The sequence below is a fragment of the Oncorhynchus masou genome, chromosome 28 (genome assembly GCF_036934945.1).
Source record: "Oncorhynchus masou masou isolate Uvic2021 chromosome 28, UVic_Omas_1.1, whole genome shotgun sequence".
Taxonomy (NCBI): Eukaryota; Metazoa; Chordata; class Actinopteri; order Salmoniformes; family Salmonidae; genus Oncorhynchus; species Oncorhynchus masou.
In genome coordinates this window covers 22,124,925-22,150,174 of record NC_088239.1, presented here as the reverse complement: position 1 = coordinate 22,150,174, position 25,250 = coordinate 22,124,925, and the positions used below count along the sequence as shown (strand labels likewise).

The 25,250-nt window shown below is 45.9% G+C and overlaps 1 protein-coding gene across 1 annotated transcript in view; it reads right to left on the bottom strand.

Annotated features, from left to right (window-relative positions):
- Positions 1 to 25,250, bottom strand: part of LOC135517362 (reversion-inducing cysteine-rich protein with Kazal motifs-like) — a 57,057-nt gene that overhangs the window by 18,505 nt on the left and 13,302 nt on the right. The window contains exons 2-11 of the mRNA XM_064941589.1: positions 24,165 to 24,223; positions 20,014 to 20,088; positions 18,663 to 18,699; positions 14,864 to 14,949; positions 14,737 to 14,784; positions 13,016 to 13,049; positions 12,147 to 12,344; positions 11,268 to 11,532; positions 10,616 to 10,789; positions 1,387 to 1,599 (exon numbers count right to left, since the gene is read on the bottom strand). Of these exons, the coding sequence (XP_064797661.1) occupies positions 1,387 to 1,599; positions 10,616 to 10,789; positions 11,268 to 11,532; positions 12,147 to 12,344; positions 13,016 to 13,049; positions 14,737 to 14,784; positions 14,864 to 14,949; positions 18,663 to 18,699; positions 20,014 to 20,088; positions 24,165 to 24,223 (1,189 nt within the window). The remainder of the gene's footprint in view (positions 1 to 1,386; positions 1,600 to 10,615; positions 10,790 to 11,267; positions 11,533 to 12,146; positions 12,345 to 13,015; positions 13,050 to 14,736; positions 14,785 to 14,863; positions 14,950 to 18,662; positions 18,700 to 20,013; positions 20,089 to 24,164; positions 24,224 to 25,250) is intronic.

The following is a 25,250-nucleotide window of genomic DNA, read 5'->3' as shown; positions in this document are numbered from 1 at the left end:
CTTTGTGCTGCAGGTAATCAGTATGGTACACCTGGCATTCCACACACTGAGCCAAATAGGATTGACAAAACAATTATGTGTGATAGAAAAGTCATTCACCCGAGAGCCGAAGATTAAGAGATTAAGTTGAGTTGTACAGTCTGTGTATGAGTAATTATTTAAAGAGACAGATTATTTGTACATGGGCATAAGCATGCATGCACACACTCATGTACACGTACACACATAGACACACACACAGACACACACATTTCTTGCTCAGACATGAACAGCGGAGCCACAGTGTTTAGTTGTACTGGACAAGGCCAATACAACATGCCAATCTAAGCCCTGACTGATGTATGTGGGGTTCTGTCCTGCCATCGCTCACTGACATCCCGTCTTTGTCCTCTGTGGCTGGGTATAGAGGGGGGGAGAGCCTGGGCAGGGGATACAGAGCTCCAGACAGGCCCCCTGACATCCCAAAGCAGCCCAGGAAGAATGACTCTGAAAGGGGTAGCGTGAGGAGGCCTAATCCCCCCCTACCTCCAGAACAATGAAGGAGTGTGTGTGTCTGTCTGCTGTCTATATGTGTGTGTCTGCCCAAGGGCTCCCCCTAGAAATGCAAGTGTAAATAAAGGTGCAACAAAAGGCCACTGTCACACACGTGTAGCACCTGTGAATAAAGCCTGTCAGCTGGAACACGCTCCTGACCACATTGATAAGGCCTCCACATGCATTGGCTGTTACAGCCCTGAGGGCTAGCCTAGTGTACAGGTAAATGCTGGTGTGTTAACCACAGTCACTAACATGCTAACTACCCCATTCAGCCTGACAGAAACCCAGGTGTGATTGCTCTCAGAGGTAAAAGCTTCAATCAAAAGATTTGCTTTCAGTCAAAGGATCTGCACATAAATAACCTGAGGTGGGATAGTGAGTCAAGCCATGCAGAAACCACAACATCCTCCTCCCTGAGTCAATCTAACTACATGTTGTGTCAGCAGAGAGCTCTATATGAGATCACCTGTATTTGGTTCATGTGGTTTTAGGTTCCAGCTGGTACTTTGTCGGTCGTTTCCTGAGGGGGACTTTTTACTGTGACAACGGGAGTCGATTGAAGGTGAAGGTGGGATGCTGTATGTACTTATTTAACTATTTATTAACTTTATTTTACCAGGTCGGTGATTTCAAGATGGAATGTTTTCTCAAAGGCGGGATAAATGGTAACGCATTAACAGCAGACCCACATTAAGCCAATCCCTCGACTAAAAAGCACTTTAAATGGGGATTCTCCAATGGACACTTTTTAGTCCAGGAGATGGCTTAACCTGGGTCTGGGAAACTAGACCAAAGTCATACTAAATACGTGAAGTCAATTAACAGAATGAGAACAGAGAGGGTACATACTTGCAGATGACGCTGCCGCGGGACTTGCTGTAGCAGGGTTTGATCTGCAGGGCGCAGGCCACAGCCTTCCACATCTCCGGACGACACTTCCTGATGTCCAGGACGGGGATGTTCATAAAGGGCATCTTGATCGTCCCATTGGACCACAGCTTGATGTCGTTCATGGCGCCCTGGTCTGATTGGATGTTACAGCTACGGAACAGCTCAGTGGGCCTGGAGTCAATAAGACCGGGAGACGTGATAGAATTAGCAGATGGACTCAATAGAACACGCATCTATCAGAATGAATACAAACGTGCACACAACAGAAACACAGAGAATCGGTTAACATTTTCGGGGTGGGTGCTAGGTTGCTTCGACTCGAGGTTAGGACATGGATACAAAGTGAGTCACAGAGTGAATCTTACTACAGAAGACAAAAACCCATGTCCATATAAACCAAAACGTAACACACAACACTGCCGCTGTCTCTGTCTAAAGGTTGCACAGTCACTCTGCCTTGTGAGTCCAGATGTTGTGTCTACAGCTCAACAGCACATGGATGTGGCTGTGATGATGTCACACCCCGGGCACTGTTTACTACTGTTAGTCACTGCGCAGAAGCATCCCAGATACAAGCCAGGGAACAAAAGACCAACGGCTGGTCCCGGGAAGCACTACTTCCTGAAGAAACCTGTTGCTGGGGCGAGGACTATTTTCTTTAATGATCTACAGGAGGGAGGAAGTGTCTTTCATATACGTCCAGTGTGGACCGGGTGATTGGTAGGTTTATGTAGGTCCAATGTGGGCTGGGTGATTTGTAGGTTCCACTGGGTGAGGGAGGGATGTTTCTGGGGCTGATGTTGAATCTGGTCTAGCGCTGATCTCCAGCCAGTGGTTGATTTAATAACAGCCTTTCAAATCTCCCACTGGCCACTCATGCTGACTTGCCCGTGCGTGTGAGTGTGCGTGTGTGTGCGCGTGTGTTTGTGTGTCAGAGGTGGAACCAAGTTACTATTATTCGAGTCCCAAGCAAGTCTCAAGTCACAAGGTACGAGTCTCGAGTCGAGTCACAAGTAGAACGAGTCTCAAGTCGAGTCAAAAGTAGAACGAGTCTCAAGTCGAGTCACAAGTAGAATGAGTCTCAAGTCAAGTCCAAGTCTTGCATTCTAAGAGCAAGTCAAGTCCAGTCACAAGTTTTTTCTAGTCAAGTGTCAAGTCAAGTAAAAAATAAAATAAATAAAAAACTTTACATGAAATGAATTGTGTTGGATGGCGGGGTGCGAGACAGCTATAGCGGTCGCTAATAGTAAAGGCCCAGTGCACTACTTTCTGGAAGAAAAAAAAATTCAGGGGGTGCTGCAGCACCCTCAAAACCCCTACTTCCTGCGGCTATGAATGTGTCATTACATCCATAAATGGTGATGCATTTTCAAAACGCAAGACACAAAAATAAACTGCGCTTTGCACCTGCATTTTGTGCTGAAAGTCATTGATGTTGACAGTCATGATCAACTAGGGATGTTATGTCACTTCTGTTATGTCCAGAGCAAGCAGGATCATACAGCCTCGTTGTCTTCTTTATTATTTTGGTTAGGTCAGGGTGTGACATGGGTGATGTATGTGTTTTTGTACAGTCTAGGGGTTTTGTATGTTTATGGGGGTGTATACTATCTAGGTGTTTATGTATGTCTATGGTTAGTTGCCTGTGTCTGCACCTGTTTATATATAGCGTCACGTTTGTTTTGTTGTTTTGTATAGTTTGTTTAGTGTTTCTTCGTTAATAAATAGAAGAATGTATTCACATCACGCTGCGCCCTGGTCTCTTCCATTCAACGAACGTGACAGAATAACCCACCAAACAAGGACCAAGCAGCATGATAAAGAGGAACAGCGATTAATGGGGAAATGGACCTGGGAGGAAAAACTGGATGGAGCAGGACCCTGGACACAGCCAGGGGAGGAGAAGTACAGAGGGGAAAGGACTCTGCAATGGAAGCAGGTGGAGAAAGCACAGGAGGAACGGCGACGTTATGAGGGTACATGGCTAGCACGGAAGCCCGAGAGGCAGCCCCAAGATTTTTTTGGCGGGGGGCACACGAGGAGATTGGCTGAGTCAGGTCGGAGACCTAAGCCAACTCCTCGTGCTTACCGTGGGGAGCGTGCTACTGGTCTGGCACCGTGTTATGCGGTGGAACGTACAGTGTCTCCAGTGCGTATTTCTAGCCCGGTGCGCTCTATGCCAGCGCCCTGCATTTGCAGGGCAACTATAACCATCCAGCCAGGACAGGTTGTGTCAGCTCTACACTCCAGACCTCCAGTACGCCTCCAGAGCCCTGTACGCCCTGTTCCTCCTCCCCGCACTCGCCCTGAGGTGCGTGTCCCTAGCCCAGTACCACCAGTGCCAACACCACGCACCAGGCTTCCTGTGCGTCTCCAGAGCCCTGTACGCCCTGTTCCTCCTCCCCGCACTCGCCCTGAGGTGCGTGTCCCTAGCCCAGTACCACCAGTGCCAACACCACGCACCAGGCTTCCTGTGCGTCTCCAGAGCCCTGTACGCCCTGTTCCTCCTCCCCGCACTCGCCCTGAGGTGCGTGTCCCTAGCCCAGTACCACCAGTGCCAACACCACGCACCAGGCTTCCTGTGCGTCTCCAGAGCCCTGTACGCCCTGTTCCTCCTCCCGCACTCGCCCTGAGGTGCGTGTCCCTAGCCCAGTACCACCAGTGCCAACACCACGCACCAGGCTTCCTGTGCGTCTCCAGAGCCCTGTACGCCCTGTTCCTCCTCCCGCACTCGCCCTGAGGTGCGTGTCCCTAGCCCAGTACCACCAGTGCCAACACCACGCACCAGGCTTCCTGTGCGTCTCCAGAGCCCTGTACGCCCTGTTCCTCCTCCCCGCACTCGCCCTGAGGTGCGTGTCCTTAGCCCAGTACCACCAGTGCCAACACCTCGCACCAGGCTTCCTGTGCGTCTCCAGAGCCCTGTACGCCCTGTTCCTCCTCCCCGCACTCGCCCTGAGGTGCGTGTCCTCAGCCTGGTACCACCAGTGCCGGTACCACGCAACAGGCCTACAGTGCGCCTCGCCAGTCCAGGGCGTCCGGCGACAGTAGCCAGTCCAGAGCATCCGGCAACAGTACCCAGTCCAGAGTGTCCGGCTACAGTACCCAGCCCAGAGCGTCCGGCGACAGTACCCAGTCCAGAGCGTCCGGCTACAGTACCCAGCCCAGAGCGTCCGGCTACAGTACCCAGTCCAGAGTGTGTACGGCAACAGTACCCAGTCCAGAGCGTCCGGCAACAGAAGTCAGTCCAGAGCGTCCGGCAACAGTACCCAGTCCAGAGCGTACGGCAACAGTACCTAGTCCAGAGCGTCCGGCAACAGTACCCAGTCCAGAGCGTCCGGCTACAGTACCCAGCCCAGAGCGTCCGGCTACAGTACCCAGTCCAGAGCGTCCGGCTACAGTACCCAGCCCAGAGCGTCCGGCTACAGTACCCAGTCCAAAGCGTACGGCAACAGTACCCAGTCCAGAGCGTACGGCAACAGTACCCAGTCCAGAGCGTCCGGCAACAGTACCCAGTCCAGAGCGTCCGGCTACAGTACCCAGCCCAGAGCGTCCGGCTACAGTACCCAGTCCAGAGCGTCCGGCGACAGTCTACAGACCGGAACCTCCTACGACGGGCCACAGACCGGAACCTCCTACGACGGGCCACAGTCCGGAACCTACCACGACGGGTCGCAGTCCGGAACCTACCACGACGGGTCGCAGTCCGGAACCTCCCACGACGGGTCGCAGTCCGGAACCTACCACGACGGGTCGCAGTTGGAACCTACCACGACGGGTTGCAGTCCGGTACCTACCACGACTGGTCGCAGTCCGGAACCTACCACGACGGGTCGCAGTCCGGTACCTACCACGACGGGTCGCAGTCCGGAACCTACCACGACGGGTCGCAGTCCGGAACCTACCACGACGGGTTGCAGTCCGGAACCTACCACGACGGGTCGCAGTCCGGAACCTACCACGACGGGTCGCAGTCCGGTACCTACCACGACGGGTCGCAGTCCGGAACCTACCACGACGGGTCGCAGTCCGGAACCTACCACGACGGGTCGCAGTCCGGTACCTATCACGACGGGTCGCAGTCCGGTACCTACCACGACGGGTCGCAGTCCGGTACCTACCACGACTGGTCGCAGTCCGGAACCTACCACGACGGGTCGCAGTCCGGAACCTACCACGACGGGTCACAGTCCAGAGCCGCCAGAGTCTCCCTCCAATCCGGAGCCGCCAGAGTCTCCCTCCAGTCCGGATCCGCCAGAATCTCCCTCCAATCCTGAGGCGCCACTCACTCCAGACTCGACCATCAGTCCAGTGGCGTCCTCTAGTCCGTGGTCGGCGGTGAAGGTTCCCGCTCCAGAGACATTAAGTAAGTGTGAAGTGGAGCGGGGTCCACGTCCCGAGCCAGAACCGCCACCTCGGATTTATGCCCACCCAGACCCTCCCATATAGGTTTAGGTGTGCGGCCGGGAGTCCGCATCTTTGGGGGGGGGGGGGGTACTGTCACGCCCTGACCTTAGTATTCTTTGTTTTTTATTTTATTTTGGTTAGGTCAGGGCGTGACATGGGTGATGTATGTGTTTTTGTACAGTCTAGGGGTTTTGTATGTTTATGGGGGTGTATACTATCTAGGTGTTTAAGTATGTCTATGGTTAGTTGCCTGTGTCTGCACCTGTTTATACAGTATATAGTGTCACGTTCGTTTTGTTGTTTTGTATAGTTTGTTTAGTGTTTCTTGGTTAATAAATAGAAGAATGTATTCACATCACGCTGCGCCCTGGTTTCTTCCATTCAACGAACGTGACAGCAGCAGAGGTTGATGATCTGCTGTATGCAGCAGTTAGCATGGTCTGTCTTTAGCCGTTCTCTTCCTCACAAATGTCGTAATAAATTCGCCAGAATGTTACATCTTCATCCCATAAGTATTGAAGGCAGTGCAATGTTACAGCTCTCTTCAGACATAGCCAGTACGCAGAACTGATGTAAATAGCCTAATTAACTCACCCAAACTAGGACTATCTGAAATATGAAAATGACCAATGAAATCGCCATGTAGCCTATTGTTCTGGCAAAGATATGTCCGTAGCAGATTGCTAAACTGCATTCTATATGGATAATGTAAACGTAGGCTACTCTGCTTCTGTCGGGCATAACCCGGAGAAAATTAAACAAGTGCTTTCTGGTCACTAATCTGATTATGTGCGCCCGCCTTTGCGCGCCAAATGATGACTGGTCAGCAGCATTGGTCAGCAGTCAAGATGCTCAAGTCTTTGGTTCCGAAGCACAGATAAGATGTTTTTGAGACGATAATTTGGTGCAATGCCGTAGGCCTATGTTGGTGACCAGATCAAATAGGAAAATGTATAAATATCAAATACAAATGGTAGACTTAAAGCCTACCTATGTAATCTATTAAAATATGTAAACTATGAACAATATGGATTCTTCCCATTCAGTTTCATACTCGCACCCCTCAAGAGGACCACTAGCTCACGCGACCTGTGTTGTTTGACAGTTTTCTGGTCCAATCAGAGGACCGAGTGTATGTTTCACTAGCCAATCTGTCTCTGTCTGCGTAGAGAGTAATCCACGGCAACTCTGTGTCACAAAATGAGTGTCAAAACGTTACAAAACATGGAAAGATAATTTCAAGTCATCAGTCTCAAGTCAAAGTCGAGTCCCGAGTCTTGAGGGTTCAGTTATTTTATATCAAGTCAGCCTCAAGTCTTTAAATTTATGAATCCAAGTCATGTGACTGGAGTCCACACCTAAGGTGTGTGTGTGTGTGTGTGTGTGTGTGTGTGTGTGTGTGTGTGTGTGTGTGTGTGTGTGTGTGTGTGTGTGTGTGTGTGTGTGTGTGTGTGTGTGTGTGTGTGTGTGTGTGTGTGTGTGTGTGTGTGTGTGTGTGTGTGTGTGTGTGTGTGTGTGTGTGTGTGTGTGTGTGTGTGTGTGTGTGTGTGTGTGTGTGTGTGAGAGGGGAAGGAAAGTGAGGTCTTGACCACAAGCAGAGGGACCACAGCCTTACATCAGCTCCAGGTCATGAACCAAACGTGACCCCATTGGTGGGTAGTGGGTAATGGTCATAGAGGTTTTCCACGCCACCCAAAAATAAACTTTAATGACATCTTCACTTTTATTTACAGTGACTCGTTCCTATTCTCGCTCTATTCTCGCTCTCGCTCTCTTCCACCCAGATGGAAAGGGAGGAAAGTCACTCCAATTAAAGCATAGGTATTTAGGATTGTTATTAAATACATTTCAGGCTCAATACAGTCAGTGAGTCAGCTATTCCTCATATAACTCAATAAATTCTTCTTAATAAAGACAGATCAACTTAAAATAGGCATGGTGTTTATGGCAACCGTTTCCATACTCTCAGTCAATAACTAGAACTAAAAGAGTTTTATCTAAGATAGTGGTCTTGTCAACTTGAGTCAACCGGAGTCAACATCCTAGGTCCTGGGTGTGTGTACATGACCTCTTTCCCCCACTTCCCTCTCTCTAGCTCTGCCCCCCTCTCCCACCCTCCTCTCAGAATGATTGGCATGTGGATTGAGACTTCCTGCCATGGACTTTGGTGGGCCCTATTGTCCAGACAGACAGGCAGACAGACGGGTGTATAGACAGACAGACAGCCAGACAGACACACAGAGGTCACAATGTTTTTTTTTAGCCTCCAGCCCTATTTAACTTCCATACTGCGACTGTGCCCCCACGCCGCTGGTCACCCCAGCTTTTGAACCCCGGGGGGGGAGACTCTCGTGCAATGGCCCCGGGACTCCTTCAAAGGAAATGAGAGCTAGCGTTTGTTTGTCTGTACTCTAAATCCCACAGTGGGGAGCAGCGGTGCCATCATCTAAAGAGGAATTCATTGATCTTCCCCAATGAAAATAATACATGGAATACTTGGGATTTCCAAATCTTCTCTAAGAGGGCCTACCATGAGAAGTTTCAATTACTTTTTTTTTGCCTGCCGGGCTGCAATTCAAGTGTTGATACAGTATGTTTTATGATAATCATGACGTTATGGTTATCATTATTATTGTGTTGTAACCGATACAGTCAACAGACAAAGACATATGTAAAACTATATCACAGACAAAGAGAGGTCAAGTGATGAGATGAAGTGTTCTTCAGAACCCCTAGTATCCAATCATATATTTTCTCTGTCCCTTTTGAAACCGGACAAAGGCTGGTGGTGGAATGGAGCTTTGTGGACAGTGTTTGGTGGGGATGAGTCCACGAGTGGGGATCATTCTGTTGAACTGTGTGTGTTTGTGTGAGTTCGCCCGCCGGGCTTTGATGGCGTCCCGCATGGGTCCCAGGCCCTGTCTCAAGCCAGGATGCAGCAAGCTGTGACATGGCTGGTCAAGTGTATTTGTCGAAGGGAACCCACACACCATAAACTATAATCACACACACACACACACACACACACACACACACACACACACACACACACACACACACACACACACACACACACACACACACACACACACACACACACACACACACACACACACACACAGTCTCTCTATCCTTTTCTCTTTCCTTCTTTCTCGGTGACCTCTAAACAACCTAGTACAAAGTCATGGAAGGCGACCACAATACTCACAGAGCCTATAAAGTAACATCGTCGTCAACTAGTCATTGTCTCTCTGAAGAGACCCCAGAGGTCTTGGTTTCACCCGGCCCCAACCAGTTGGCCAGCCATAATGACTAGCATGAGATTGACTAGACACAGGGCTTCGTTTCACAACCAACGTTTAAACAGAAAGATAAATACATGAAACGTACCAATGTCATTGTGTTAAATGCAGTGTATTATTTCATGTGGTTACGAGGCTGTTGGTTCCAGTTTGGGTTTGGAGGTGCACATAGGGTTATGTATGGAAGCCACTAACCCACCAACCACGGGGCTGGGAAAATGGTGGGGTGGACGTACTCCCTCCCTCCCTCCCTACCCAACTTCGCCTTCTCCCCTGACCTTCCTGTGACACTCCAGGACTAAAGAATCCTATTAGGCCTGTGTCAGACCAGCCCAATGCTTGAGGTGATGGAGAACATGGGTTTTCAGGATGCCAGTTCACCATTCGGCTCTGGTTTAACGAAATATAATTTACGTGTCCTTTTTCTCTTTCGCTCTCATTGTCATACCCCGAGGTGGTTTGTATGTGTTGACATTGGACGTGTGACTAAATGAAAAGGCCCATCAATGCAACAGAGTACTACAGACTCCTTTTTGGATGTATGCAGTCGTTGTGGACGTGGGATTTTAAGTTAGTCAGTACAGTATAGTAGGTACCAGACCTGTTGCAGACCTATTGTAGGTCTGGTATAGTCTGGTACAGTCTGGTATAGTCTGGTACAGTCTGGTACAGTGTGGTTCTGTGTGCTTCTGTGTGGTTCAGTTCGTAAAAGCGTGGCACTAACAAGGCAAATGTTGTGAATTTGCTGCAGGGATCTCATACAAAAATGTATGCATGAAATAATCTGTTAAGAGTGTCATATATTGGAACTATATAATAATAATATTATTATTATTATTATTATAATAATACAGTCCCTTCAGAAAGTATTCCAACCCCTTGAGTTTTTACGCATTTTCTTGTGTTACAAAGTGGGATAAAAGTGGATTTAATTGCCATTTTTTGTCAATAATCTACACAATATACTCTTTAATGTCAAAGTGGAAGAAAAATGACATTTTTACATTATTTAAAACTATTTTTTACTCCTTTTTCTCCCCCAGTATCCAACTGGTTCCAGTCTTGTCTCATCGCTGTAACTCCCATACGGACTCGGGAGAGGCGAAGGTCGAGAGCCGTGCGTCCTCTGAAACACAACCCAACCAAGCCGCACTGCTTCTTGACCAGATGTCCGCTTAACCCGGAAGCCAGCGGCACCAATGTGTCGGAGGAAACACCGTGCACCTGGCGACCGTGTCAGCGTGCATTGCACCCAGCCCTGCCACAGGAGTTGCTAGTGCGCAATGGGACAAGAACATCCCTGCCGGCCAAACCCTCCCCTAACCCGGACGACGCTGGGCCAATTGTGCGCCGCCCACATGGGTCTCCCGGTCGCGGCCGGCTGCGACAGAGCCTGGACTTGAACTAGGATCTCTAGTGGGGCACAGCTGGTATAAATACCTATCTACTTATCTGGTGTAGTAGCTGGGTATATACCATACCTGTTGTTGAAGTTGGTGCAGTAGGCCAGGTCCTTACAGCCGAGCTGGCAGGGCTCCCTGACGTCGGCCAAACAGGTGATCAGATCCGTCTCCACGGGGTTGTATTCGCACATCTGGTCAAACTCCTGCCATGTCTGAGTGCCCCAGTTGGTGCTGATCTCCTGACACATATCCCTTTTGGTTGATAAAACCCGAGTTAAACATACAGACAGCCACACAACCCAAGAATGTAAAACCAGACTCAAATGTACACTGCCTTTGAACAATGTGAAAAATCTCCATAACTTTGAGTGTGCCTAACCTTCTGGCCCATCTAACTGTATAAAACCATCTTGAAATGTGCTATAATCTGAAATCTGAAAACACGTTTTCACATGTGTAGTTTCATGTTATCACATTTTGCTTTATATGTTGTCATATGTGATTACATGAAAATGGGTTTTTGGAACACTTCATGTGTTAACTTGAAATTCATGTGGTTTCCATAAGGCTCTGTAGCTAGCTCAGTTGGTAGAGCATGGTCCTTGTAATGGCAGGATAGGGGGTTCAACTCCCAGGACCACCAATATGTAAAATGTCGCTTTGGATAAAAGCGTCTGCTAAATGGCATATATATTATTATACGCATCTCATCAGAGTACAAACAACTAACCTGCATAATGAGGTATTGGCTTTGGAGCAGCAGTGCAGCTTGGCGCCGTCCATCTTGGCGGTGGGGGAGGTCTCCGTCTCGCTCTTGGTTGGGGGGTGGGCGCTGCCCAGAAAGCACTGCCACAGCGGGTCCTGGGGCAGTGGCTGGCTGCCGCACTCATCTATCAGGCCCTCCATGATCTCATGCTCCGTGGTCATGGTGCGAAGGATACGCCGGCATGCCACCTGGCAGTGGGGCTCATCTGCCCGGTCGCAGCAGTACAGGCCTGGATGGACCAAAAAACTTAGTGATAGGCAATGATGGGAGGAAGGCAACACAGACATAAGATACACACTGGATATATTACATGGGGTCCTGATAGATTAGTATTTCAATTAAATTAAATATATTATTCTTTATTCTTGAGGGGCATTTACTTGGGCAATTATTTGGGTATAAGACTACTCATTATCTATCGGGTTGCTGATATGTTAGTATCAGATTATTATAATATTTTTTTTGTTTTTAAATTCAACCTTTATTTAACTACGCAAGTGAGAAGAACAAATTCTTATTTACAATGACGGCCAAGGAACAGTGGGTTAACTGCCTTGTTCAGGAGCAGAACAAAATATTTTTTTTACCTTGTCAGCTCAGGGATTCAATCAAGCAACCTTTCACTTACTGGCCCAATGCTCTAACCACTAGGCTACAAAGCACAGATATCCTCAGGATCTACAAATATCCTGATAGGTCAGTATTAGATATACGCAGTATCTACGAAGCTCCTGATAGGTCAGTATTAGATATACTCATTATCTACGACGCTCCTGATAGGTCAGTATTAGATATACTCATTATCTACGACGCTCCTGATAGGTCAGTAATAGATATACTTACTGTCTATGGGGCTTCTAATAGGGTAAGACTTGGTGTAGTTGCCCACACAGCCAATGAGCTCTGGGCTGATGCTCTGGCAGTATTCCTTGACAGCTTTGATTTGAGAGACGGTGGGGGAGGAGTCTGTCCGGAAGATAGCCTGGCAGTACTCTCTGCAGTTGGTGTGTCTCCCTGCGTAGCTGCAGCACACCGAGCCCACTGAGGCAGCACAGACAGACAACACAGTTACAACTTGCTTTCCATCAGTCATTCACTTCAATGGAATTGTAAACAGAATTGAATAGAAAAGACTTAATCATTATTATTATAAAGTCTATTTAGTCTACTTTGTTTTTAAATAGCCTTTAGCTTCATGAAATATATGACAGACATCGCAAACATGATCGACATTCAAGCATCAGGAATTCTTCTTTGCTGAATTAGAGTAGAATAGAGTAGACTTCCAGGATTTCCTAGAGAATAGTCTGATTAAATATGCATGGTGAACATTGGGGGTGATCCTCAGTTGCTAGACTTTAGGGAAGTCCAAGACCTCACATCCTCATAATCGCCCAAAGGCATGTCTGTCACATCTGTGGTGGGCTTGTCTGCAAGGCAGTTTCACACCACCACATTGCAGCTCCGAATACAAATAAGGGTTTCATCGGCTGGCTGACTCCGTGACAGATGAAATCATTTCTGCGGACCAAAGGTCAAGACCTTGCCTTTCAGGCACGTAAACACGGCTTGTCAAGCAGAGTGGTGACTCTTTTCCTCCTCACAGAGGTCAAAGGGCCCTGAACTGACTCCATGTTTAATCACACTGGAAATTCGCTCTCGGATTGATGGACTTGGGCTAGCAGCTTGTCATGGAGATTTGGGAAACTTACTCTCATTTTTGATGATACAGCTGTAGAGTGGTTTCTGGAAATGAGAAGAAAAATAATTTTGTGATCAAAAGTATAATTGAAAAAAATATATTGTCAGCTCTCTCTCTCTCCCCTCTGTCCCCCTCTTTCTTTCTCTCTCTCTCACCCTCTTTCTCCCCCCCTCTCTCTCTCTTTCTCGGTCTCAATCTCTTTCTTTTCTCTCTCTCTCTCTCCCCCTCTATCTCTCTCTCTCTCTTTCTCTCTCGCTCTTCCCCCCCTCTTTCTCTCTCTTCCCCTTTTTCTTTCTCTCTCCCCCTCTTTCTCTCTCTCTCGGTTTCCCCCTCTTTCTTTCTTTCGCTCTCCCCCTCTCTCGGTCTCCTCCTTTCTTTCTTTCTTTCTCTTTCTCTCTCTCTCTCGCTCCCCCCTCTTTCTCTCTCTCACCCCTTTCTCTCTCTCCCCCTCTTTCTCTCTCTCTCCCCCTCTTTCTTTCTCTCTCCCCCTCTTTCTCTGTCTCTCTCTCTAGGTCTCCCTCCTCTTTCTTTCTTTCTTTCTTTCTTTCTTTCTTTCTTTCTCTCTCTCTCTCCCCTTTCTCTCTCTCTCCCCCTCTTTCTCTCTCTCCCCCTCTTTAGCTCTCTTTCTCTCCCCCTTTCTCTCACTCTCCCCCTCTTTCACTCTCTCTCTCCCCCTCTCTCTCTCTCCCTCTCTTTCTTTCTCTCTCCCCCTCTTTCTCTGTCTCTCTCTAGCTTTCCCCCTCTCTCTATCTCCCCCTTTCTCTCTCTCCCCCTCTCTCTCTCTCTCTCTCTCTCTATTTCTCTCCATCCCACCCCTCTCTCCATCCCTCTTTCTTTCTATCGCTCACCAAATGGGTATCCAGGGCAGTGATGGTGCCGTCTTTTGGACCTGAGTCTCTGTGGTCAGTAAAGATACCATGGAACTTATCGTCAGTGTAGGGGTGTTAACCCCGTGTACTGGATAAATTCCCAAAAAGGCTATCATGGTCACTTAATCACACACTTTCAATTGGCTCATTCATCGCCCCTCCTCTCCCCTGTAACTATTCCCCAGGTCGTTGCTGTAAATGAGAATGTGTTTTCAGTCAACTTACCTGATTACCTGATTTTTTTTTAAATACATAAAAACGGTCCTGTCTTAAGTACTGTTAAAGCTTAATCTGAAAACTAACTGGCTTCTTTCCAACAACACCATAGAGGAACATAAAGGCCAATGCTGCTGCGTGCTTTGGCTCCCCTCGCAAGGATTCATGAAAGGGCAAGATGAAAGGGGCCAGTGCCTAATTAAAGCTGGTGGGGGGAGTTTGGTTGTGGTTGTGGTCCAAACCAAACATTAAGCCCGCCGCTTTGTTTGTTTGTTTGTTTGGAACGAAGAGGTGAGCCAGATGAAAGGAGACCTCTGCTAGCACATTGCTAGCCTACGCTATGCTAAGCTAATAGCTAAGCTAAATCTTCTCAGCAGACTGGATGAGCTCACTCCTGTCTCCCTTTGACGAGAGTGGCTCCAATCAGAGCTAAGATAGAGTGCTACACTGACAGGAAATTACCTCATAAAGAGGGGTGGGGATGAGCACGATACTGAGATGGACCGTAAAGACTTAACACTGCCTTTTATCTTGTAAAAGCCAGGGAAAAGCAGCAGAGAATATACAGTCTCTCAGAGTCAAAAGCATCTGATCAATTTAAACAAAGCACATTATTCTACACAATACATGACCTCGTGTTACTTACCTCTGTGTCTTTTTTGCATATTTTTGTGATGTCGTTCTTGGATGATGCCTATAGGGTCAGAGAATGAGGAATTAGGTGAGACCATATGGATGAGGCCATAACTGGCCAAACTAACGTCCTCTCTCACCTGCTTGCACTCTCTGCGGCACTCTGCCGAGATGGCCAGCTCACAGCAGCCAAGGCCAACCCAACCATCGGACTTCCTGGACGCTCCTGTAGACAAACAAAAATGGCCACCATTACCCACAAATCTTGCTGGGTGTAGCATTATCACAATAAAAATATCGGTTCATTTTATCCTCTAGTGGGGGTTTGCAAAATATTCATACTTTTTAATGGGCAGCATATTAAAGCCAGACTCAGTATGACCCAAATAAAATTTATATATTTTTTATATTTTTTTGTTTTAATATATCTTGAAATTAATAGATGAAATCTTATTTGGCCATTTGTGTCACCTCAAAGTGATTCAAATTAAGTTTTTATAAATGATAAGTACGGAAGTTTTGTTTACAAATTGCTGGTCAGATTTCTCCAGGTAATTATGATGCATATAGAATATTCTATCTGTTCCTCTGATCCATCCACGACTACAGCAACATATCAACAATACATACAAATTGTCCTATCTACTGTATATCGCTCTCGTTATAAATGAGAGTTAAATGGTACAGAATAAAAGTGTCATTTAGCTGACAAATGCGTGTCATAAAGGTAATATTGTCTCCTGGCTGTTAGTCCGTCTGTGCGGCTGTCTTTCTGTGCAACAGCTGATGATGTGCAGGATCGCAGATTTGAAAACACCGGCGAGTCTGTCGTTACAACGTTTATTTAATGTTCCTAGCTTGAGCTTCTGAATGTAATTGTGTATTTGTGGGCAATTTTCATTCAGAAATGGATTGGGAATATTTTCTTAGTTTACCACTAGCTAGTTCAAATCTAATTTTGTCACATACACATGGTTAGCAGATGTTAATGTGAGTGTAGCGGAATGCTCGTGCTTCTAGTTCCGACAGTGCAGTAATAACCAACAAGTAATCGAACAATTCCTCAACAACTATCAAACACACAGAAATCTAAAGAGGTGAATGAGAATATGTACACGTAAGTATATGTATAAAATACAGTATTTACATGTGATATGAGTAATGTAAGATATGTAAACATTATTTAAGTGGATTGTTTAGAGTGTCCTCCATTGTATAAAGTGACTAGTGATCCATTTATTAAAGTGGCCAATGATTGAGTATCAATGTAGGGAGCAGCCTCTCTGAGTTAGTGATTGCTGTTTAGCAGTCTGATGGCCTTGAGACAGAAGATGTTTTTCAGTCTCTCGGTCCCAGCTTTGAAACACCTGTACTGACCTCGCCTTCTGGATGGTAGCGGTGTGAACAGGCAGTGGCTCGGGTGGTTGATGTCCTTGATGATCTTTTTGGCCTTTCTGTGACATCGGGTGCTGTAGGTGTCATGGACGCAGGTAGTTTGCCCCCAGTGATGAGTTGTGCAGACTGCACCACCCTCTGGAGAGCCTTGCGGTTGAGGGCGGTGCAGTTGCCATACCAGGCTGTGATACAGTCCGACAGGATGCTCTCGATCTTGCATCTGTAAAAGTGTGTAAGGGTTTTGGGTGACAAAACAAATCTCTTCAGCCTCCTGAGGTTGAAGAGGTGCTGTTGCACCTTCTTCACCACACTGTCTGTGTGAGTGGACCATTAAGTTTTTCTGTGATGTGTACACCGAGGAACTTGAATCTTTCCACCTTCTCCACTGCTGTCCCTTCGATGTAGATAGGGGGGTGCTTCTTCTGCTGTTTCCTCATGTCCCCAATCATCTCCTTTGTTTTGTTGACGTGGAGTGAGAGGATATTTTCCTGACACTACACGCCGAGTGCCCTCACCTCCTCCCTGTAGGCTGTCTCATTGTTGTTGGTAATCAAGCCCACTACTGTTGTGTCGTCTGCAAACTTGATGATTGAGTTGGAAGCTTGCATGGCCACGGTGTTGTGGATGAACAGGGAGTACAGGAGGGGGCTGAGCCCGCACCCTTGTGGGGCCCCAGTGTTGAGGGTCAGTGAAGTGGAGATGTTGTCTCCTACCTTCACCACCTGGGGACGGTCCGTCAGAAAGTCCAGGGCCCAATTGCACAGGGCGGGGTTGAGACCCAGGTCCTCCAGCTTGATGATCAGCTTGGAGGGTACTATGGTGTTGAATGCTGAGCTGTAGTCAATGAACAGCATTCTGACAAAGGTATTCCTTTTGTCCAGATGGGATAGGGCAGTTTGATGGCGATTACATCATCTGTGGACCTGTTGCAAACTGAAGTGGGTCTAGGGTGGCCGGTAAGGTGGAGGTGATACGATCATTGACTAGTCTCTCAAAGCATTTCATGATGACAGAAATGAGTGCTACGGGGCGGTAGTCATTTAATTCAGTTGGCTTTGCCTTCTTGGGTACAGGAACAATGGTAGCCATCTTGAAGCATGTGGGGACAACAGACTGGGATAGCGAGCGATTGAATATGTCCGTAAACACACCAGCCAGCTGGTCTGTGCATGCTTTGAGGACCTGTCTAGGGATACCATCTTGGGCCAGCAGCCTTGCGAGGGTTAATATGTTTAAATGCTTTAATCACGTCAGCCATGGAGGAGAGGGGGGCACAGTCCTTGTTAGCTGGCCGCGATGGTGGCCCTGTATTATCTTCAAAGCGGGCAAAGAAGGTGTTTAGTTTGTCTGGAAGCGTGACGTCGGTGTCCGTGACATAACTGGATGTATTTTTGTCGTCCGTGATTTCCTGTAGACCCTGCCACATTAGCCTCATGTCTGAGCTGTTGAATTGCGACTCCACCTCGTCTCTGTACTGGCATTTTGCTTGTTTTATTGCCTTGGAGGGAATAGCTACACTGTTTATATTCAGACATATTCCCAGACCTCTATCCATGGTTAAATGCGGAGGATCGCGCTTTCAGTTTATCGCGAATGCCGCCATCCATCCACGGTTTCTGGTTAGGGAAGGTTTTAATAGTCATAGTGGGTACAACATATCATATGCATGAGCTAGTTGGACCACATTTTAGACTCCTCAGCATAACCAGTATGCTGGACACCGTGGACAGTGCCAAAAAAATCACAAAAGCCAGCTCTGTCTACTGGTCAGTGAAGCTAATTAGCAAGCTAGCTAATTTAGCTGGCGAGAAAAAAGATACATCCACACACGCATTGCTTGTAATGTGCATAACCTACGGGTGGGTGATTAGCCTACAGCCAAGTAAACGTTAATGTACTTACTCGCACGGCGCTATATAGCCTACCGTTGTGGCGCAGTATATCATTGTGTGTTAATTAGAATAACGTTATACTGCTATAACGTCCATAGCCGACTCATTTTTATAATACGGTAGAGTAACCTAAAGTGCCAGTTGTAGGCTACAAGCAAATGAGAACACCAGCTGTCTTATACTGATCAAAGGGCTGCTGGCCCAGCGGCCGCTTGAGAAATCTTCGGTAGAGCACGTTATGACGTCTTGCCTAGGTTTGTTTACAAACAAGTAAAACTGTTGCCCCGATAGTTTGATATTTCATGAACACAAACTATGTAAATGAGACTTACTGAGTCTGGCTTTAAACTGTGGACTTATATGGACTTTTAGTGTGGGCTCAATGGGTACACAGTGTTGAGCTAAGCAACTGTGAGTGTGTTTGCGTGTGTGTGTGCACGTGGTGTGTGTGTGTGTGTGTGTGTGCGTGTGTGTGCGTGCGTGCGTGTGTGTGCGTGCGTGCGTGTGTGTGCGTGCGTGTGTGCGTGTGTGCGTGTGCGTGCATAAGGATCAACAATGTTTTTGCATCTGGGAGGCATTATGTTATGTTCTGACAGGTAGATTTGTCTGTAACAGCAATGTATCCCTTTGAAACGCTGCCTGCAGATCTTACCAGGTAGTGTGGAGTTGATGCAAATCCAAAGCTCATTCTGTGAAATACAGAAGAAAGGTCATAGCATTATAAACAGAGGACCAACGCCAGAACAAGCAAGAGAACAGGAGAAGAAAATGCCATGAAAATGCCCAGTTCATAACAGTTCATAGTTCATAACAGAACGACAGGTTGTTTGACGTACGGTGGTGTCTATTTAGTTGGAACAAATTAAAAATTAAGGGGCCTTGTGTTGAACATAAGTGAGCATGAATCAACCACACGGAAGACCTCTGTCTGGGGTTTGTAAAAGTAAGGATTTCTGTGCATTTCTAGACATCCTGTCCCAACATTTTTTTCAGCCCTAGAAAAAATGACCTCAGAGAACGCTTGGCTCTGGTGAAACAACAGGCTATTGAATTTTATAGAGAGCATTTTATTTTTAATTAAAACATATATGAATGCAGTGGAAAAAAACAACAGAGACACATAAACTCATAAGAGCTTTGTGGTGACATACTGTGTGGGATTAATAACACACAGTAATAAACACAAACATCCCAGGCTCCTCCGGATAGAGAGCACAACGCATGGAGAACGGGCATTGAGTGGCTCAGAGAGCACACACTCTCTCTACAGCCCTAAAACAAGATGATCAACTTTAAAAACTGGACATCGTCTGAGGTCCAACTCCGTACATCATTGTAAACACTCACTCGTGTCAGTCAGCTGGCTCGCGAAGAGAGGAGCCGCTTGTCAGGCATCACTAATTTGCGAGGCCGACGGAGAGACATTATATATTTACATGAAGTATAAACATGATTTGTGATGAAGGGAAACCCAAGAAAGTTTCAGAACATGAAGGACGACAGGGGGCAAATTTTAGTACATCTTCTATTACACCCCACAGAGCCAAGAATCCCTTAGAACAGCTTTGAGATGTTTTGCGGGGTCTGAGAGTGAAAGGAACCATGGAACTTCAGTGCTAATATGCCGGTGAAATCGTTTCCAAAATCCAAACATCTAATCCATTTTAGCAAATGGGTGCAAGACGTGTGCAAATAAGATAAAGTATTTACCTCTAGCTAATGACAGACTGGTTCCTAATTGTCTGTTTCGAGCAGATCAAAAACATTAGGGTTTGTAATTACGTTGGTGGGTGAGGAGTGTTAAGCCTGGTTTCAAGCTCCGCTTTTTGATACTTATTTTATACTTGTAGCCAAACCCGGTGCAATAGACTTGTGATTAATGCGTATAAGCTTTACCACGGCCACCGATACATTTCCTCTGTCATAATGAAAGATTTCATAGCCAACTTTATTACAGACGCATTTGACCGAAGACTATTTGTAGACCAGAAATCGGCACTTACCATAGACTCAGGGCAGTAGCTTGGTAATCGCTGTAGTAGGTGCTTCAAACGAGATTCGCTTTTTATGGTGGCGAGCTGGAAACAGAAAACCAGTGTGTTATAATGAATTCAAAACATGTTTTCACCAAGAACAATATCCATACATTTGCAATATATGTATCTAAATAGTTGGGAAGAGATTTTCAATGATTTACGATTCCATGGCACATGGTTTATGAACTGATACACAAAACAACGCTGGATTCATAACGTAGAGTTTTTCCATTTAAATTATACAACATTCTTGCAACCACTACAATGTTATAAATATGGGGGATAGATCTGCAGATTTTGCTGCGAAGAGACAAAATCATTAGATGGTTTGTTTTGGTACTGTCCATATGTAGCAGGTTCAGGAATGGATGAAGAATTGCAACATTTACCTGGAGCTAACCCTACAGATAGCACTGCTGGGTGATTAAAAAATGTATTGTCAATCGATCAATAATATAAAATACTCTTAGCAAAAATATTTATCTTTAATTGACAATGTGTAGAATCTATGAGAAAAGAAAGGTTCAGAACTTTTGTGAAACATCACAGCACAGTTGAAAAATAGATGGCAAATAGAAATCAAAACTGGTTGGTCTTCAGAGATAGATGGGGGGAGTTGAAGCTGAAGGATGGGACTGAAAACAAACAAAAGATAATTCATGTAAAATATACCATGTCCGTAAAATGTATATAGTATGTATAGTCCGTAAAATGTATATAGTATGTATAAGCTGGAAGTAGAAGCCTAAGTGTTGTTGACCATTAGTTTACTCCAATTAGGGGAGGGATGGTATGGTTAGGGGAAAATAATAAAGGAATATATATATATATATATATATATTCACAAAAAGTATAAGGGGGATTGGAAATGATGTGGACAATTACATTTATGGGAAACACAATCTATCTGCAATATTAAATCTGATCTACCCCCCCCCCCACACCTCTAATCTATGTAAACAAGATTTGTATAATGAAATTCTCATGTAACAACAGTATCGTAACAACAACAGCCATTTGGTATGCTTACACTTACCACTCAATTAACAAGACTAACATTTGCCTGAAAAAAAGTAGAAATCGTCCCCAAATGACAGAAGAGTTCATCTTAACTCTATTCACACTCAGGCGGGACTCTCTAGGTCGTGTGACCCTGCGACATAAAACAAACATGGCAGGGCCAATGACAGCTGCCAACTGTGGCCTTATCAACGCAGGGTGAGGAGCTGTTGGTTGACTCCCACACGGTCTGGGAGAATCCTGCGCCTGCCAACACTCTCTGGCTTTTAACTTTGGAAGATTCATAGCCACTTAGTCAGAGCAATCTAAAAGACTGAACACATGATGGGAGTTGATGTTGTTTTTGGTTGGTCTCCTTCACTCCTTCGTTGTTTAACTTCACAACAACAAAAAAGACCACAGTTGGATTCAGCGAGAGAAGTTATTGTGTAATATCTGAGTAATATGTTGTAGTAGTAGTAGTAGAGTATTTCGACACTAAAGCGGAGTTCAGACCCCCAACTGTTGAACGGCATCTTCCTTTTGACTCGTCTGTGATACTGACATCTACACCACCGTGTGTCTGCTATTGTTTTATTCTAACCAGGGTGATAAAGTTGGCTTGTTCTACTTTCTGTTCATGTATTCTCACTGTTTATCCTCATTACTCATTCTATCCAGAACATCAAGTGCACATGGAATGAATCACCTGAATCTAATAACACATTCTTTATTTGTGAGGTGAAATACATTGAGGTATACGCTAGGGACTGACGGACGGTAATCTTCTTACAGTTGGAACATTCCCAAGATCTGTACCTTCGAAAGCAGCTGTCGAGCGGTGAGTTCTTGGCCGTTAATAAAATACATCTGCAGAACACTACAAAGACGTGGTTAATTTGGGCCATGGAAACGTACAACCTACACTCTTAGAAAAAAAGGGTTCCAAACAGGTTATTCGTCTGTCCCCATAGGAGAAGCCTTTTTGGCTCAAGGTAGGACCCCTTTTGGTTCCAGGTAGAACTCTTTTGGGCTCCATGTACGACCCTCTGTGGACAGGGTTCTAAATGGAACTCAAAGGGGTTCTACCTGGAACCAAAAAGGGTTATTCAAGGGGTTCTCCTATGTAGACAGGTGAAGAACACTTTTAGGTTCTACGTAGATAGCACCTTTTTTACACTGAACAAAAATATAAACGCAACATGTAAAGTGTTGGTGCCATGTTTCATGAGCTGAAATAAAAGAACCCAGAAATGTTCCATATGCACGAAAAAAACGTATTTCGCTCAAATTTTGTGCACAAATTTGTTTACATCCCTGTTAGTGAGCATTTTTCCATTGCCAAGATAATCCATCCACCTGACAGGTGTGGCATATCAAGAAGCTGATTAAACAGCATGATCATTACACAATGGCACCTTGTGCTGGGGATAATAAAAGGCCACACTAAATTGTGCAGTTTTGTCACACAACACAATGCCACAGATGACTCAAGTTTTGAGGAAGCGTACAATTGGCATGGTGACTGCAGGAATGTCCACCAGAGCTGTTGCCAGAAAATATAACGTTCATTTCTCTACCATAAGCCGCCTCCAACATCGTTTTAGAGAATTTGGCAGTGTCCAACCGGCCTCACAACCGCAGACCAAGTGGCGTCGTGTAGGCGAGTGGTTTGCTGAGCACAGGAGGCTGCTGAGGGGAGAATGGCTCATAATAATGGCTGAAACGGCGTAAATGGAATGGCATCAAACACATGGAAAAATACATATCTGTATTCCCAGTCATTTGAAATCCATAGATTAGAGCCTAATGAATTTATTTCAATTGACTGGTTTCCTTATATAAACTGTAACTCAGTAAAAACTTTCAAATCGTTGCATTTATATTTATATTATATTTTTGTTCAGTATATAAAACTTCTCTCTCTTTCTCAGTCCAACTTTGAAAGATAAATAAATGTGGGGTGCCAGACTGAAACATCCAAAGAGGAATGACCTTGTCCTTTCAGAGACTGAAGGCCTCCCCTCATCAAAGAGGTAGTCATCCCCTAAGAAGAAATGGAACACTGTTTACACGGAGCCCTGTGGCACACCCCTGAAAAAAAAACACTTTCTCTGCAGAAACACAGCCGCTTGCAGGGACGCGAACAAGACGGACATTATATCTCTGCCCTCTCCCCCTTCTTTCTCTCTCTGTCTGTCACTCTCTTACTTTCTCTCCCCCCTCTATAATTTGGATCTCCCCCCTCAGTGGCAGGTGCAGTGCTGGGGACAGGGCGACCTTGCTGAGCGTGGTTCAACACTACAGCATCAATGAGTCTCTCTCTCTCTGTAAAGGGGAGGGGAGAGTGGTGCTGGTGGTACGCCACCAGTAATAGCCTACTGAAATGGGCTAGGGGTCTGCCCTTTTCGGTTCCATAAAAAATAAAAAGCCTTTCAGATGTCTCTTTCATGTCTTAGTGAGACACAGAAGGCAAGGATCCATGAAATTGTGCACTGCTTTGGCAGATTCCTTCACTACAATAAATAAGAATAAGATGCAGAGCTACAGATGTAGGATCTTAATTTGAGATCGTTTGCTACAGCAGGAAAATAATCCTGCAGCAACGGGAAATGTGAATTATTATGTGGATTATAATTCATGGACATTTTTGTAGGGATCGATACCTTTTTTGTTCGGGCAAAACAAACATTTCAAAGAGGAAATGCAAACTTGTAGTGTATTTGAGTTTTTCAACGTTTTCTAAAGTTTGCATTTCCTGCTGTGCAGGAACATTCTCGGAAACAATAGAGTGATCAAATTAAGATCTTACATCTGAAGAGCGCGAGAGCGCGAGAGAGAGCTAGAGAGCGAGAGAGGGCATAAGAGGAACAAAAGAAGATAGACCCCTCACCTGCTCCTAACTCAAATGGGAGACAGGCAGAATTGTTATTCTAGCGCTCATCGCTACACTTCAAAGGACAGAGAAAAAAATACATTTCAGTGCTCTTCATCAAATAGTCATTATTTATGAGCTACAAATAATACGGAGACCATTGTGCTGGGGCTAAAGTTCTCTCACTCTTGTGCTCTACTTTAAACTGTGTGTGTGTGTTTGTTCAGTCTGTGGCCTCCCTTACCTGATCGCAGGCTTCCCTACATGGTGTGAGTTCCGCAGCATGGTGGCAGCAGGACGAATCTGTGGAGGAGAAACAGACAGACACGGAGGAGTTAGTCTTTGCAGGGAAAGCCTTTGCTTTGATACAGTAGCACTCACTCACTCCCCAGCTTGTTTTGTCTTAAGCCCTGGCAAACCCGAAGAGACTCTCCAGGCGGGCGGCACCTTGAAATCCACCCATAAATAGAACGGATTCACAGTGGCTTAAAAACACAGTTCTGCTTTGGGGCTGGAGCGATTGATTGATAATGGTATTACAGCTGAGCTTATGTGTTTGTCTCAATACACCTATTTCATCCTTTGTGCGTCTGGTCAACAATGTCTGCAGACTAAACAGATCTGGAGTAAGCTCTTATTATCTACCCTTTCAGAGCAACAAGTGTGCATTCTTGAGAAAGCATTGGTCTCTGCTTAACCAAGACCTTCTGCCCCAAAGTAACCAACGCAAACACATCAATGGCCTAACAATGAAGCATGATACAATACATTTTACCGCATCGTTTTTGTCAGGACATCTTAAGACGCTCAAGACTGGAAACATACACAATATTCAGTTCCATACAAAAAAATACAAAATAAATACAGAATAATACAGAATAAAACTGTCAGAAGAGACGTTTGTGGTCTTAAATAAAAGTGAATAACCTCAATTCCATGACCTGAGGACATATAGCAGACAGAACATCGGGCATAATGGGACCCAGAGAAATAGAGAAGAGGGGATGTAGAGAGAGAGAAATAGAGGGGATGGAGAGAGAGAGAGAGAAGGTGGAGAGAGAGAGAGAAGAGCGGGTGGAGAGAGAGAAGACTGGATAGAGGAAACTCACACACATGCTCAAGCCAGACTTCTAGCCTTCCGAATAATAATCACAACAAGGGGAAAAGGTCTCTTACAGAAACATATTATAATCTGTTTATGCTCCTTGAGGACATGTCATAATTATCAGAATTCTCTCTCTCCAGCTTTTTGTCTTTCATCTCGGCCCAGACATGGTCTTCGTCTCCTCCTCTCTTCCTCCCCTCCATTTATGTCTGATCCAGGCTCAAT